This window comes from Phyllopteryx taeniolatus, chromosome 16 (genome assembly GCF_024500385.1).
Source record: "Phyllopteryx taeniolatus isolate TA_2022b chromosome 16, UOR_Ptae_1.2, whole genome shotgun sequence".
NCBI lineage: Eukaryota > Metazoa > Chordata > Actinopteri > Syngnathiformes > Syngnathidae > Phyllopteryx > Phyllopteryx taeniolatus.
The window spans coordinates 16272338-16287880 of record NC_084517.1 but is presented as its reverse complement, the minus strand read 5'-3'; the positions used below and the strand labels follow the sequence as shown (position 1 = coordinate 16287880).

The following is a 15543-nucleotide window of genomic DNA, read 5'->3' as shown; positions in this document are numbered from 1 at the left end:
GAATTTTTTTTCTATAAGAAAGAATTCAAAATAATTAGAGAATAGTTGTATTATATTACAGAAAAAAAGAGTCATAATATTACAAGAACAAAGTCTTAAGGAGAAAAATAAGTTTTCTTCTGAGAAAAGTTAATATTTTAGGAGATTAAAGACAGTTTTTCCAAGAAAGAAGTTGTATAACACAGCTAAAGGTGTAATGTTACAAGAATGAAGTCTCATTCTAAGGAGAAAATAAAAGTCAGGGTATTAAGAGATTAAAGTCTTTTTTCCCTCGAAAAAAGTAACATTCTGAGAATAAAATTCTATCTTTTTCTTAAAAAAATATATAAAAATCATATTTCAAGAATAATCTTATGTGAAAATAGATTAAACTTGCATTTTTGGGGTAAATGTAGTACTATTATTGCAAGAATAAAGTCATAATTTTACAAAATGAAAGTCGTAATTTTACAAAATGAAATATTTTGACAATAATGTCTTTTTATCTTTAGATATCTTCATCAGTTATTTCAATAAAAAGTTGTAATCTCATGAGACGAATGTGCTGTTTTGAAGAACAAATGGAACTGACATTTTTCTCATTTCTCCCTTTAACAAGAATTTGACTTAAATACCATAATATTACAACCATTTTCTAACGTTAATATTGCAATAGTATGACATTGGCTCAACTTTATTCTCACAATATTACAACTTTTTAATGGAAAACTACAAATTTAATTTCATATTATTCAGAGTTTCTTGGAAAATAAAATTACAACTTTTTTTCTTGAAATAAACAACGTTAATCAACATCAACTGTCTTTGTAGTAAGATGAGGAGTTTATTGTAGTAGTCTTTTTGTCCATTGTCAATGCGAGCCTAACTTATCATTTCGTCGTGTATGTGACGGAGTGACCGACAACAAACAGACAGGAAATTCCAGCCTGCTGCGTGTGCGTTGTTGTGTGTTTTACGGTGGTCTCGCCTCGGAGGCAATCCAGAGCGCCCTGAATTTTTCGACCTCATCCCGGCAGCCCGAGAGGAGAGAATAGAGGTGGGGTGGGTTGCTGATTTGCATTTTGCAGCCACACTGACAATCAGAACAATCCCAACGGCAGAGGGCTCAGCGAACATCCAAAGTGACCCATCTCTCCCACATGGATACACAACTATTCACAATCACATTCACACCTACGGACAATTTTCAGCCTTCAATTAATCTAATCAATTCCACACAGGAAGGTCGGAGCCCGGATTCGAACCCAGAACCTCTGGACTGTGAGGCCGATGTACTAACCACTCCACACTATGCTGCACAATACAATACTATAGTCATTTTGAGTTTGCGCCCTGTAAAGTGTTAATGAAATTATTGATTTCGTGCCCCAATAAAGCCGCCGATCACACATGAGCGGGCTGTTAATGTAAGCGGAAGGTCACATCTGGCCGCAGGGGCGTTGGAGGGGGGGGGGGGGTCGCGACTGGAAATGACGAGTCACTCCACCACGTCGCTCTCAAATCAACCCCCACAAAAAAGCAGTGCATCCAGATTATTTTCATCATACTTATATTGCGGATTATTCACTGTAACGCAGGATTTTGCAGTGATTATTTTTCCACACGGACTGTTACTGCAGACTCACGTAGCAATAAGCGCGAGCCAGGACGAAAGAGTGTAAAAACACAGAGAATGTCCAAAGTTCGCGATCATTTGTATGGTAATGGAAACATCCTTGGCTAATTGAATATAGCCTACCACTGCCAGTTTAGAACGTATTGTAATCTGTAACAGGTGGTTAGGATAGAGGGAGAATGGAAACACCACTGGTGCGCTCTCAATCGCATAATTTGAACAGTCACAAAATATCGTAAACACAAGCACATTCTTACAGGAGTTGCCGATGACGCCGTCACTCAATGCGTGTAGTGGCTAGCGCTTTAGCCAGTTAACAGCTAGCCAGCTGTACAACGTCATTCGCTCCCTTCCATGTCACTCAACAAACCAGGCCCACCTTTTAAAGGCAGGTACACATTCAATGTTACAGATACTACAGTATGGCATGTGAGGATGGTGACCCCATGTGGACAAAAAATGACCACAACTCACATGCTTATACTGTATGTTTGTATTACTGTAAATGCTTGAAGCTTTAAAATCTACTGTTTATAAATCATAAAATAAATACTTGCTCACTACTTGGATTTTGTCTATTGCGGGGATGGTCTGGAATATAACCCCCGCAATAAATGAGGGATTACAGTATCATTTTATTTGATTATTTGTGATAATAAGCAGCGAATTAGATGAATGAGTACAAATAAAATTAAAACATGAATAAATACATTTTAAATAGGCAATTTTAGGGGGGAGTTCAGTTACACAACAAATATGACAGGACTTTTGATAATGTACTGTTGTTCTCACAAGTTTACACACCACGGCAGAATTTGTACGATGTGTTAGTTTCTTTAAAGAAAACATTAGTGATCAGGCAAAACAAACTTTTAGTTTCATGGGATTCAAATTCCACTATAAAGCGTTTCGGAATAGCACGATCATTAAACAGAAGAAAATAATGAGATATTCTCCCGTTCAGTTGTCAGTGCCCCAAAAGTGACAATATTACACAAATTCTGCCAGGGTGTGTACATTTATGAGTTTAACTGTAAATGCTCGGAGGCTCAAAGAACAGTGCGGGCCGTATGTGGCCCACGGGCCATATTTTGCCCATAGCGCAGCAAAACACGCCAACTAAGATCACGCACGCCCACACACACACACACGCACACACACACCTCGTTTCTTTTCTTTTTTTTTTCTCTCTCTCCTTTCTTTCTTGCACATCTGGTTCCACTCACTCTCGGACTTTTTTGGTTCGTGGCAAAGCAAAAAGCAGCGAATCCACAATAAAACACTAAAAAATAATAATAATTTTTAAATCCAACCAATAAAACCCCCTTAGTGCGCTTAATCTTCAAGATACGAATGACACGTAGAGCAAATACACGAAGTGCAAGGCTCACCCGTGGCGCTCCACGTCACGTCCACGCCGAGCAGCAGCAGCAGCAGCAGTGAACACAAAGTGCATCGGTGGAGTAAATGGTGCCGAGCGGTCCATTTTGCCCCCGTCGTGGTTGAGTCTCGGTGCCGCTCGCCGTCGTCGCCGTGCATGCTCTCAGCTGCAGCCCACGCGCACGCGCGCGCGCACGCATGCAAAAGGAATGGTCGGGGGGTGCAAACACACACACAGAGTGGGAGGGGGGGTGGGGGCTTGTGGGGTGTGTGTGAAAAAGTGACACAAATGTTCCGCTCAGAAAGAGTTTGGGTCGTCTGCTTCTCTCACGCGAGCAAATGAATGGAGTTGCATCAATTTTGTGTGTGCGCGTTTGCGTGGCTCCCAAAATAATGCCTGAGGACCCCCAGCGGCCGCCGTGAGAAGCCGCAACTCGCCGGACACTTCCTAACTCGGAACCTGCGCGCAGCGTTTTCGTGACAATCTTCGAACGACTCTGCCGTTATATAGCAATGTTCATTTCTGGTACGATTATTGTAGTTGTGTTTTGTAGGAGGGTTGCATTGTACCTCACCGTGAGAGCCGTTTCTAATTATCTGACCGACTGGTCTCGTCCCGGATGTAGACTGGTCCCATCATTGATGTTAACGGAGGTGCCTGTAGACAGACAGACAATTTTCCTAAATAAATGACTTTTCTCTGAAAAAGTATTTTTTTTCTGGAAAAACAAACAAACATATCACTTTATGGTCGTACAACATCGTTACTATATTTTTTGCAATATTATATTGTAATAAAATGTGATATAATGTAAAAAAAATAAAATAAAAAAAAAACTACACAATTCTCATACTGCTACGTTTTCCTTAAAATAAAAAAAAGTCTTTTAAAAGTACTGCAGTAGAGTGGTGCCTTGAGATACGAGTTTAATTCATTCCATGACTAAGTGTGACTGAATAAGCGGCACTAGTATTACAGTGGACACCCCCCGCCCAACAAACGTGTGAGGACATTTGGAGCTATCACTCAGTCGATTTGCGAGGAAAGCTGATTTCAGACTGTCCTCGAAGGCGACATCAGGATAGCTAGAGCAAAACAGACATGGCCGGATTACCCGGATACCACCTACTAAGCAACATTTGCACAGATCCTCTTAGGAAGGCGACATATCACTCATTAATATTATTCCCAATCTTACCACTCACCCCCGCCCCCCCCCCCCCCCAACTTCTTCCTGCATATGTAAAACTCAATAAACACATTTAAATACAGCATTTCACAAGCATCTTGTCGTTATATTAGGGTAAACACTGTTTTGTTTAAGTCAGACTAATAAATTAATAAAGTTGCAGCACATGTTTGAAACAATAGTTTTTAATGGTTTATGCAACGTCCGGGTCAGGCTCAACCCCCCCCCCCACGCCCTCCGCAAGAAAAGTACTGGAAGGTCAATAAGTTCCTTTCATTTTAAAATGGCCAGAAATTGAATTCAAACATAACTAAATAAATATGTGTGTTCGTGAAGGGGAAGAGAATGGGGGGGTAGAAGTAGAGCAGGTCAACAAAACAGTAAGCTCTAATTAAAGGCAACTTGAGGAAAAACAAAAAACGTTTTCTCCTTAAAAATGGTTTTGCTCTTCCCAAAAATGTCAAAGGAGATGAGGGTCGCGTGGAGGTGGGCGGGGGGCGTTCCTCAGTGCTTCCACTCCATGTCAAGCATTTCTGTGGAGAACCGAGGAGGAACAGCGCCACCATCTGGTTAAAAGCTTTGGTCACAGGGCTGACGGGGGGATGGCAGAGAGAAGGCGTGTGTGTAATGGCCTCCTCTCATCGCGCATACACAAACACACACAAATTCTGGGACTTCTATGCTGTGCCGGTGGGGGGGGGGGCTGACTTGTAATGCAAAAAACGTCCACCAGAGAGGGCTCAAGCATGGGTTTGCGAGTAAGGGAGTGGACAAAACAGTCTCGTCCTTATGGCCAAGCTGAAGCATTAGGATACTTTTTTTTGTTTTGTTTTTTCAGCAGAAAACCCCGAAACGCCAAAGCCCAGGAGCGAAGGTGGGCTTTGACGCCTACCACCAGCAGTGGACAGGTGAGGACAAGTTGTCTTTTCCTCCTCAAGATGGATGCTATGAGAAGGAGGCTGTGTCGTGGTGATGGTGGGGTGGGGGTCTCAGTTGGAGGCGCTGCTGTTGGAGGAGCTAGACGTGGAGGCCACCGCCATGGCAGAGTTGCCAGAGGATGCCACAGACTTGCGGATGTGCGGCATGAGGAAAGGGTCGTTGGATAGTTGGTGCACGTCGATGCGGTCCTCCTTCCGGTACACTAAACAGCGCCGGATGAATGCCTGCCGGAGCACAAGTGCCAAAATGTGAAGATAAAAACGAAAACGAAAAGCCAGGAGAGGAAATCTTCCTTACCTTGGCTTCCGGCGTGACAACTGGTTTGGGCGGGAACTGCACATCTGTGGCCTTCAGGATAGTGTTCTCCTGCAGGATGTCCTGCTGAGACTGGTTGTGGCCGAAAGGCTTCACAGAAAAGAAAAGGAAAAGCGTGGTCTCACTATTTGGAAAGCCGTTCCGTTAAACGTCAGTCTTGGTGTTAAATTGCCAATCTTGTTGTCACCATGAGTTGCTGCCATTCATGACTGGGCGAAAGGGAGCGGCACTACGTTTATGACTGGCCCAAAGGCAGCCTTGCTGCACGTCTATGACGAGCCAGAGGGTGCCTCGCGAGCCTTTTAAATGGGCCCAAAAATACATTTAAAATTATAACTAGCCAAAAGGGAGCTTCGCTACTACTGTTTAGACCTGGCCAAATGGGAATAATCGACTAAATATAATTTAGGCTTGTAATGATGAAGTACTACAATTTCCTTTCAAAGGGAGGAAACCACAGTATATCCCATGATAGGATACTGCAATATTTTACCAGCGATATGACAGATTTGCACTAATCATAACAAACTTCATTTGAAAACTGAAGTTTCGTGTTGAATTGTGTTCCTTACCTTGCGGCCATACAAGCACTGGTAGAAAATTACTCCCACGGACCACACATCCACCTTGTTGGAGATTTTGGGCGGCTCTTTTCCGACTACAAAACACTCGGGCGGCAGGTACCTGAAGGTGACGACGGCATGAGAACAGAATAAAAAGAAAGAAAGAAAAGCCCATTTTCATGCCCTTGAGCCGTCACCTCACCAGTATGTGCCGGCTCCCTGCGAGGTGAGCTCCATGCCGTCGACAGAGTTGTAGCTGTCGTCATCCATAATCTTGGACAGGCCGAAGTCCGTGATCTTGATCTCGCCGCACGCCGTGCCGTTCACAAGCAGGATATTGCCTGAATGGGATTATTTGACATTTAAACGCTAATTATAACACCAACTATAATAATAAATTCGATTACATAATTTAGATTTCACCTTTAATTGGACCCAATGAAGCTTAACAGAATTTCAAGGGATAATGGGGTCTTTAGTTTGCACGTCATCTTCCGCGTTGCCAGAAATACGGCTCTGTCTTGTCCGCTTCAAAAAAAATGACTATCGAGGAATAGCTAAATGTGTTGTTTACAAGTCTTGCCAAACCTAACCACGACAGACATACATCGTGTTAAACTGTATTTTTCTTCTTACTTTTTTCTTAATCTGAGTATATCTCCATTCATGCACCACACTACTCCTCAGAGGCCAAGGTGCACGCAACAGTTTTTTTTTTTTTAAACTCATCAAGCAGCATCCAGATGTGGGGGAACTCTTCCCAAATAACATTGCTTCCCGGGACATTTTGCGCAAAAAAAAAAAAAAAAAACTCAAGTAGCATCACAGATTTTAGTAGTAAGGCAGTTCCCCAATCTCTGGAACTCTCTCCCCACCAAAATCTGTAATGCTAATTTCATTGACATAAAAAAAAAATCCTCACGCAGTATCAGAGATTTTAGTTGGGAGAGATTTCCCTCCCTACTAAAATCTGTGATGCTGCTTACCTGGGGGGGGGGGGGGGGGGGGGGGGGGGAGAAGAGGAAGAAAAAACAATACAAAAAAAACAAAAAAACCCTCAAGCAGCATCTATTGGTGGGGGAACTCTGCCCCTGATGAAATCTGTGATGCTGCTTCCTTGGACATAAAAGCAAACAAACAAAAAACAGTAGCTACACTAATGGCACTGATGAGAACATTGAGTAACGCCCACCGGGTTTAAGGTCGTAGTGGATGATGGGCGGCCGGATCTCGTTGAGGTACTTGAGGGCGTTAACAATCTGCATGATGATAGAGCGACCCTCCTTCTCGGACATCAGCTTGTGCTGTTTCAAGTAGAAGTCCAGGTCGTTGCCCTCGCAGTACTCCAGAACTGTGCAAAACCTGCCAGCAAATGGGCCGGATAAAGATAAAACTCCTCAAAATTAACAATTGCATCTTTGGAAGCAAAAGGAGTGACTCACGAGTCCGTGTCGAGCGAGAAGTAGTCGTAGAGTTTAACTATTCGCGGGTGGTCAAGCTCTTTGTGGATTCTATATTCTCTGCATGCGTGTCTGCAACAAACAGACACATGACGGGTCACATGATACACATGGAGGCATGTGGTTGGTGGAATGAGTGGTGGTTGCGCATCACTCACTTGTGGTAGTTTTCCTTTTTCTCGTCCCTCCAGTTTTTGTTGAGCTGGTGGATTTTGACCGCCACGTACCTTTGCTCTGTTAAATCAAAGGCCTGAAAGAGGAAGTTTAGTTAGGAGAAACTTTTAGTTGAGACCCAGGTCCTCATTTATACTTTAATAAGGAGGGGTTCTGAGAACAACTCGTACGATGGAATCTTTTTTTAAGTCCAAAAATAAAAATATTCAACCGAATTCAAGAGTTGCATGAGACATCAATGGTTACCTTATGTCGTACCTCATAAGAATTCAGTTAATAAAGATAAACCATCAAAAAGTGTTTTTGGGGTTGGTCTCCCCCCAAAAGAATAAACACAAAAAAATGGCGGGGAGACAAACAATTCAGCAGAACCACGATTATGTGGGGTCCACTTTATTTTTAATTTGCTTCCCTTCCTGCTTTGGAGACGGAGGTGTGGTGGTCTAGTGGTTGACAGATTCCACAAAGTCTCAAGTACAAACTCATCATCTTAATGACACGCTCGCTCACCTTGTAAACTTCGCTGAAACCCCCGCGTCCGAGTAAATGGAGAAGCAAGTATCGGTCGTTTAGCGTTGGGTGATCTTTGAATCTGTAACCACAAAAGGAAGGTGAGTATTGTAGCAACAGACAAGGCTAATATAAATAAATAAATAAATAAATTATTATTTTAATTTTTTTTTAAAAAAAGGACATCACGCTGAAGAATCCTACTGGGAGTTATCCTCGTTATGGATTCTTTTCAGCTCGCGAATGTGCAGGTTGCGGACTCGCTCCAATCTCTCCAGTTCCGCCTGGATCTCGGCCTCCTCCTGCGAAAAAAAACGACAAAAAGAGGCATCAGCGTGCCCTCGCCCATGCCAGCTTGCATAACTAGAATGTAACACGAGTTGAGCATTACCTTCTTTAGATGCCCCAATCTTAACTTGAAGATTTCCTCTTGCTCGTGGTACTCTGCCTGTGATAACCTGTAAGAACCAAACAAGAGCCAGAAAAAGTTGAAATAAAAAAAGGGAAGATCCATCCATTTATTTTAAAAAAAGAACAGCATTTTCTTACGCTTCATTCTCTGTGCCATTGGCTTTGCTCTTGCGTTTGTTCTGCTCCAGGTTGGGCGGCGGCGTCTGGGCCATGGAAGGCGGCTTCCGCTTGGCCAGCAACTTGCGTTGTCTCTCGATGTCTTCTCGCTGCGAGTTGATGCGCTCCTGTTGTCTGGGAAGGAGAGAGAGACACAGACCGTAAATGGCATATATTATGGAAAAAGGACCGTTTGTCCATTTGTGCTTTTTTCCCTTCAGCTAGTCTACTGGCTTTCCCGTGATCAGCCGTGAGTACGCGCATGTCATGGAGAAGCGAGGCCAAAAAAAACCAAACAAAAAAAAAACAAAAACAAGGGTGACATTTTTGATTGGCTCTTATAGCTGCTATGTTGTGACACTGTGCAACAGCAATTCCAATTTTCAATCGCAGCAAAACTGGTGGCGGATGGTTAGCCACTCGTGAAAACTAGTTGCCGAACCCCGCAAACTGCGCGACAGTCAGGCTATACGGCATCGCTCGGTGTGCGGCAGGCTCAAGTCTCGAATTTTAACCTTCAAGTTTCAGGCAAGTCATCACTTGGGTTAAGGAAGTCCCCAGTCATACAAACTTGGACAGTCACAGCATATATTGTAGTAATGAAATGTTTTTTCACTAGTCATTTAGATATATACGAGTATTATAAAGTAATTTTCAGTGGAATGCTTTAGTTAACATACAACAATGGCGACCGTAGAACAGTGTAATTATGATGCAAAATTGATCAAGAAGGCGGCAGCATAGATGGTATGTAGAACCAAGGGGCACGCCGAGTACGTCATCACAGCATGTGACTAAAACAGACCAATCACGAAAGATGATCTCAGCGGCGTTCTACGCGCAACAACAATTTTTGCCATGTGCGCGACAAGCTACGCAGACGGGCCGCGCGGGCCAATTCGTCGGTCACGTGTTGCAATGCGGGCGTTGTCGGCCGCGCGGGAGTATAAAGAGGCCTTTAAACATGCTATGTTCAAGAAAAGATCGGTTTTGAACAAAATCTGATTGAAATAAAACATTTTCATCACAATCGCAAGGCGTAATGGCATTATCAAGTATCGGTAGTCGGCATAGGCGTACAAATGTAAGCGCTTGTACTCGGTCCAAAAGAAGTGGCATCAGTGCATTCCTAATTCTTAGCAAGACCTAATTGTCTTAACTATTTCCTCTGACCAGTGACTGTACATATAGACAGTGTGCTTGTTTTGATGTGTTTGAAGGTCTTTCTACCTGCTACTGCATACCAGAATTTATTTAAGTTATTAAACGAAGCAAACTTAGGCCCAGTTTTTCAGGTTGTGTACTCGTGTACGACTTCCATTCAGCACATTTGTGTGTTTATTGTGAACATTGAGCTGGACGTCCCTTAATGATACTCTTCTCACACATTAGCCTAGCGTGGTTCTAATCGCATAGTGTTGCTTACTTGATGAGGTTCTGGAAGGCGTAGCCGTCCGTCCACTGCTCGGTGAAAGACGCTCCGTGTCGGACAGTGGTGAAGTGACCCAGCCGTAGCCGGTCCTGCATGCTTTTGTCGCGGCACGCCATCTTCTCCTGCTTGGACTGCGACAGGAAACAAACACAGAGCAATCAATCACAAATCCCCAGTGGGAAGCCACGGAGGGAAGGAAGCGAGTGGTTTAGATAAGCAGATATGTACTTTTTCAATCAGCAGCTTCTTGGACATGGTCACACACTTATTCAAGCGCTCCTTATATCGCTCGAGCATCCTCTGCTGCTCGTCGATCTGTCTTCGCAGGTCACAGTTAGCCTGGAGCACACAAGAAAGCCGAAGCTGAAGTTTATAAAGGAACGTGCGAGTCATTTCCAGTGGGCGGGATACGACGTGATAAAATGATTAGTACCCGCAGCAAATCGTCGATGCGTCCCTCCTTCTTCTCCAGATCGGAGTTCTTGTTGTTCTCCATCGCGATTAGCCTCTCTATAGTAAGGTCAGACTACATTAGAGGGAAAAAAAAAAAAACCACGGGTGCTTTGTTAATAGAGGAGAATCAAGTAGTAGGATGTTAATTAATGTGAGGGTCTTAGGCAGTACCTGTGTGGCTTTGTGCAGCAGGTAAAGGGCGACGGGTTTCAGAGAGCATGACGAGTGCTCCGTGTTGGCCGAGCCTACCGACGACGGGCTTCCCTGCTGTACCTTGGAAACAGAAAAAACACACTCTTTATTCGGCTTTTTTGTGGTGCTTATTCCAGCAGTAACATCCCCGCTTCACCATACGTCAGAGGTCGGCAACTAGCGACCCGCGGACCATTGTTGTCCCGCCGCCAAATATACCTGGTCCGGCAGCTGACATTGGTCAAGGCACTACAATAAGTAACAAATTAAATAAAAATATATAATAAAATAGAATAATTAAAAAATAATAATAATCAGGCTGCTATAGCGCTCACTTCACTTGTTATGGTACTTAAGCACCTGATTGGCTGCGTAACCCATGTGACAATGTCACAAGTAATACACTCAGTCGCCCACGTAACGGAAATGTGCCGTTCAATGTGGCGGTAATGCCTATGCTGTAACTGTTTACATAAGTAAGTGTACGTTCATCGCCCAATAAAAATGCAAACAGTGGCGACAACTAATGCAAATTGCAGGACACATTATTGTCACTTCGAACGCACCTCGTTTGTTTTAGTGGAAGGGTTGAAATGTTGATCTACTATCATGCAACTATAGTAGGAAAAATGTCAAAAGAACCCAATGTGAGACCTCATGGTTAGTGTGGAAGAATAGAAACGGCAGGTCAGAATGGAAAGCGTTGGACAGTGCACCGACGCTCACCGTGACCGGCGGGTTGGAGAGGGAGTGCTGCGGGGAAGAGCGGACCACTGGTGGGATCCCCCTGGCAGGGCTCGTACCGGGACCGCTGCCTCCCGCAAACTTGACAGCGAGAAGGAAAAGAGAAGAAGAGGGACAGGAAAGTGTTTGAGGGGGAAAAGGTTGAAACCTGGTAAACCCAACAGGAGAGGTTTTTGACACTCACCTCAAAATAATCACTAATTTTATGTCCCCTTGTTCCTGCTTTGCCTGAGAAGAAAGATTCAGATGGTTAGGAGACAGTTCACGTTGTCTAGAACAGTGATTTCCAACCATCAGCCGTCACGCGCTGAAAAGAATTATTTACATTCTCTGTGTGTCTTTCTGCAATTCCTGAAACAATACTGTATAGGCATTGTGTTGAACTAAACAGGCCCAGATTTCACACTAAATTTGTGAGTAAATATAAACAAGGTGATCTTAAACAGTGGTACCTTGACTTACGAGTGCACAGATTCCAAGTTTTCTGAGTTACATACTGTCGCTCGGTGGTTTCTTTGCTTTGTGTTGCGAGCCAAAATTAAAAGTATGAACAAGATTCAGTTACACCGCCGCAAAATGGCGTCAGGGAACGCCACAACAGCCGTACAGCGTCCCGAGTCTAACGCACAATTGGGATACGCCAGTGTTTATGGACCAAAAGCCAAGACTTTTCAGCACAGCTTCACAGCCAGAAAATGAGAGCAGAATCAACATTTTGATAGACTGCAATTATTGGAAACTCTTGTCAAGTTGCTACTAATAGATTTTCTTTTTTTTTCCCATTTAATTGTAAGTTAGAACTGATTTATTGGGTTGACATCAGACAAAGCTGCAACAGTATCAGGGGTGTGTTCATTTTTCGTGTGATGGAATACGAAGCCTCACCTTGGCTGCCATCAAAATGGTCCGCTTTCCGTTTCCGGACCCTCTGGTCATTTGCCTTTTTCTCTGGTGTCTGGTGGGAGTGAAGGGAGTCCATTAAATGTGTGTGTTCAATGTATCCATACCAGTAACAAGAGAACAGAAGGAACGACTTACTAACCTCAAGCTCTTTGTCGCTGAGTGAGCCGACGCTGCACAGACTCTGGTTGGACGACTCATTCTGACTTTGGCCCGAGCCCTGGGAAGAGAAGTCATTTTATCACTCTGACTTGTGTTCATTTGAATGTAACACATTGTAATTGGATGCTGTGAGCAAAAACTGGTGGGAAGTAAAAAGCTGAGGCTGCCTTGTTGCTATGGGCGACCGGGTGATGCCTCTGCTCTTCCCCGGCCAGCTTGTCGCTCAAACGAATCACATCAGAATTCCGCAGGCGCTGCCCAATGTGGGGAGAGATCGACTTTGCCATTCAGAGCACACGAGCGCTCTCTCACTGAACCCTCCCTAAAATGGCTCCCTCAACATTAGGCATGCTGCCAAGGATGTATTACACGGTCACCTTTAAAAACAAAATTGTTAGCCATTTTTGCTAGGAATTATTGGGCATTTCATCAGACTTCTTTTGACAGGAAAAAGTGCTCACTGCTCAGCATTTAAACCACACAAAACTTCAAATGTATGTCTTTCATGACCAACCACGTGAAGAAGATCAAGGTCAAGAAATAAGGCTTATTGTGACATCAACACGTTTTTGGAAAGAACACAAAAAGGCTTATTCCTTTTGATTAGTATACACCTGATTATCACATGCGGCACCTATAGTTAAGCAGGGTGGCAACAGGCCGCCATTTTCTCTGCGGCGCCGGCAGCCATGCCACGCTCCGGGCTGAAGCTCTGCCTACGGTTGGCATGCAGCCCGCTGCTGGCACGAAACAGTTCCAAAATCACCTTCCGCGAAGACGGGTCAACAACACCGCCACGGCCGCCTCAATCGCACCAGGTGTACAACTATTTCAGCCTTTCTCCTCGGACTTCATCCGTACTTCCCTCCCCCCTTTGCACTCCCATCCTGTCTGTGGTCTTCTTGGCAGCCACCGCCACTTGCATATGCAAGCACTACATCATGAGTGAGGGGGGAGACGTCATGTCACGGCAGCCCAAACAAACAAAAAAAAAACATATGAAGCGCTCCACAAAAAGCAACACCTCTGAGATATGTCATGGCAAAAATCCTAAGTAGCAAGAGGCTTCCACCGACCTTAGCCACACCGACCCCGGTGAAGCGAGCCTCCAGCAGCTCCTGCCGCCGGGGGTCCAGGCTGTGCAGTTCTTCCATCATGGCTGCAGAGACAAGAGAGCACAAATGATGAAGGGGGCGCCGTCGCCGGGGTCCCATACGATCAAGCGGCAAGATCATTATTTCGCAACACAGGTTGCGATGAGTCACAGCTGTGGATAATAATCGTTCATCTGAGTCACCCCAAAATATTTCCATCTATTCTGTACTGACTCTTAAATATACAGGGTATGCATCACCGTTGGAGGCCTGATGTGTGGAAGCACTGCTTTTGGAATTATTATTTAAAAAGAGGGAGAAATGGCATCATCACGTGATAACTGCCTGACATTAAAATTGGAGGCCGAGGTTACATACAGCTGAAGCTACATATCAAAGGTCATACAGGCAGAGGACAGCTGCCAGGCTAATGTACAGAAGTTGAAGTGCATATGTGTATATATATATATATATATATATATATATATATATATATATATATATATATTTAAAGGACACAGTATCACGACGATAAAGATGAAGACTACTGTGTAGTATCACTATTATCTGACATACACTCACCTATGGCTTGCATATGTTCGTGCAACAGTAAGCACACAGGTATATTCGTGGGGGAATTTAATTCTCAGAGGAGATAAAGTAACTCGGAAAGTGACTAAATAATAGAGTAATGTTGACGATTGGGAATGACTAGCAAGATAGTTAGCCAGCTTGACAAACGACCCCCCCTCACCCCCCGTTAGCATAGCAACACTGACGCTAACACGAATTATGAATTGCATTAAAATTTTAGTTTTTTACGGCGTTGCATACCAACAAGCGAGGCAAACAGAGGTAATAAAGAGCCAGTGTGTGAATATATCCGTGAAAATGTTTAATGGAAATGCGAGAGACGAGATGAAGGCAGCCGGCTAGCGTTAGCTCGTGTGTCATAAAAGAAGCATCTCTCAAGTGCTGTCAAGATGTTGCTGCCACGACGCTCAACTCAATGTAGCATCTTTCACCTCTCTTCTTTCACTCCACAACCCCGGGCGAGATACTCACTGCACTCGAGCTTTTCCTTGCTCCTCCGAGCCTGCTGTTAATCCCCGGGTGGCGTCCCCGTTGTTTCCCCCGGTGCTCGTCAGTCCCTCCCGGGGTAGGCCGCATCCAAAGCCTCGGGCCTCGCGTGACGCTTGTAAGCGAGGGTCGCGCGGTAAACTCGGGGTAAGGATGACGGCCGGATTCCGACGAAGGATTCCCTCCCCCCGCCCCCTCCGCTCGGGAGGCCTCGGCAGCTGAGGGTATCCCGGACCCGCCTTTGAGCACTCCTTAGGCGGGGATCCCCTTCACGTCCCCGTCGCCGAGCACCATAACTGTTGCGATACCGCGACTCCCCGTCCACACGATGGCGACCCTGGAATTACTTCACCCCGCTCTCCACCAGGTATAAATGATGTCTTTAAAGCTGGCGTCACTTCACCCCTACTTTTTTTTCCTCCCCCTGTGGCGGGGATGCTTTTCGGGTCCAGTACGATCAAAACAAAGTTGGGCTCCGCACGTCGTTTTCCTTCCTCGTATAGAATCCAAAATTGCTCTCCTGAAAAGTTGCCGTTTCACTTGAATCCGGATCGATTCGGTTCTGTTCTCATGGCGTTTCTTTTTTTTTTTTGTGTGCAATGTAAACAATAATCACCCAAACCTCATAATGTCTCGTGAGATTGTGTCAAGTACTGAGTTGTTGCGCCTGCAAATCTCGTGTGCACCAATAGCATACCTGCACACAGTGCAATCAAAGCACAGGATCAGTGGATATAGTGATGTAAAAGTTGCCGTTCCTCTCATAATACGTT

General features: G+C 44.5%; 2 protein-coding genes across 7 annotated transcripts in view; both read right to left on the bottom strand.

Annotated features, from left to right (window-relative positions):
• mrc2 (mannose receptor, C type 2) overlaps positions 1 to 3297 on the bottom strand; it is a 34004-nt gene extending 30707 nt beyond the window's left edge. For both annotated transcript variants that reach the window (XM_061748280.1, XM_061748281.1), the window contains exon 1: positions 3007 to 3297. In XM_061748280.1, coding sequence (XP_061604264.1) covers positions 3007 to 3154 — 148 coding nt within the window. In that variant the 5' untranslated portion in view covers positions 3155 to 3297. The remainder of the gene's footprint in view (positions 1 to 3006) is intronic.
• Positions 3298 to 3516: 219 nt separating this feature from the next.
• Positions 3517 to 15427, bottom strand: tlk2 (tousled-like kinase 2). 5 transcript variants are annotated; one of them, XR_009784633.1, is made up of 22 exons: positions 14756 to 15427; positions 13673 to 13755; positions 12577 to 12654; positions 12420 to 12489; positions 11719 to 11762; positions 11517 to 11615; positions 10770 to 10871; positions 10579 to 10671; positions 10374 to 10484; positions 10140 to 10276; positions 8696 to 8848; positions 8538 to 8604; positions 8351 to 8448; positions 8147 to 8228; positions 7621 to 7712; positions 7445 to 7534; positions 7195 to 7364; positions 6205 to 6343; positions 6012 to 6123; positions 5422 to 5529; positions 5078 to 5348; positions 3517 to 3653 (listed from the first exon to the last, which is right to left on the bottom strand). XR_009784633.1 is itself a non-coding variant. In XM_061748282.1 (21 exons), the coding sequence occupies exons 2-21, from the start codon at positions 13751 to 13753 to the stop codon at positions 5175 to 5177; spliced, it is 2100 nt and encodes a 699-aa protein (XP_061604266.1). In that variant the 5' UTR covers positions 13754 to 13755; positions 14756 to 15427; the 3' UTR covers positions 4355 to 5174. The 5 variants fall into 5 exon arrangements, 4 of the variants coding, with proteins under 4 accessions (XP_061604266.1, XP_061604267.1, XP_061604268.1 ...); XM_061748282.1 differs by lacking the exon at positions 3517 to 3653 and having other exon boundaries at positions 4355 to 5348; XM_061748283.1 differs by lacking the exon at positions 3517 to 3653 and having other exon boundaries at positions 4355 to 5348; positions 10770 to 10865.
• Between the last annotated feature and the right edge of the window lie 116 nt (positions 15428 to 15543).

Coding starts and splice junctions, on each gene's coding strand:
- tlk2 (XM_061748282.1), bottom strand. CDS start 13,753: ATGATGGAAGAACTGCACAGCCTGGACCCCCGGCGGCAGGAGCTGCTG. Junction 12,655..13,672: donor CCGGGGTCGGTGTGGCTAAG/GTCGGTGGAAGC, acceptor TTCTCTTCCCAG/GGCTCGGGCCAAAGTCAGAA. Junction 8,849..10,139: donor GCCTTCCAGAACCTCATCAA/GTAAGCAACACT, acceptor TCTCCTTCCCAG/ACAACAGGAGCGCATCAACT.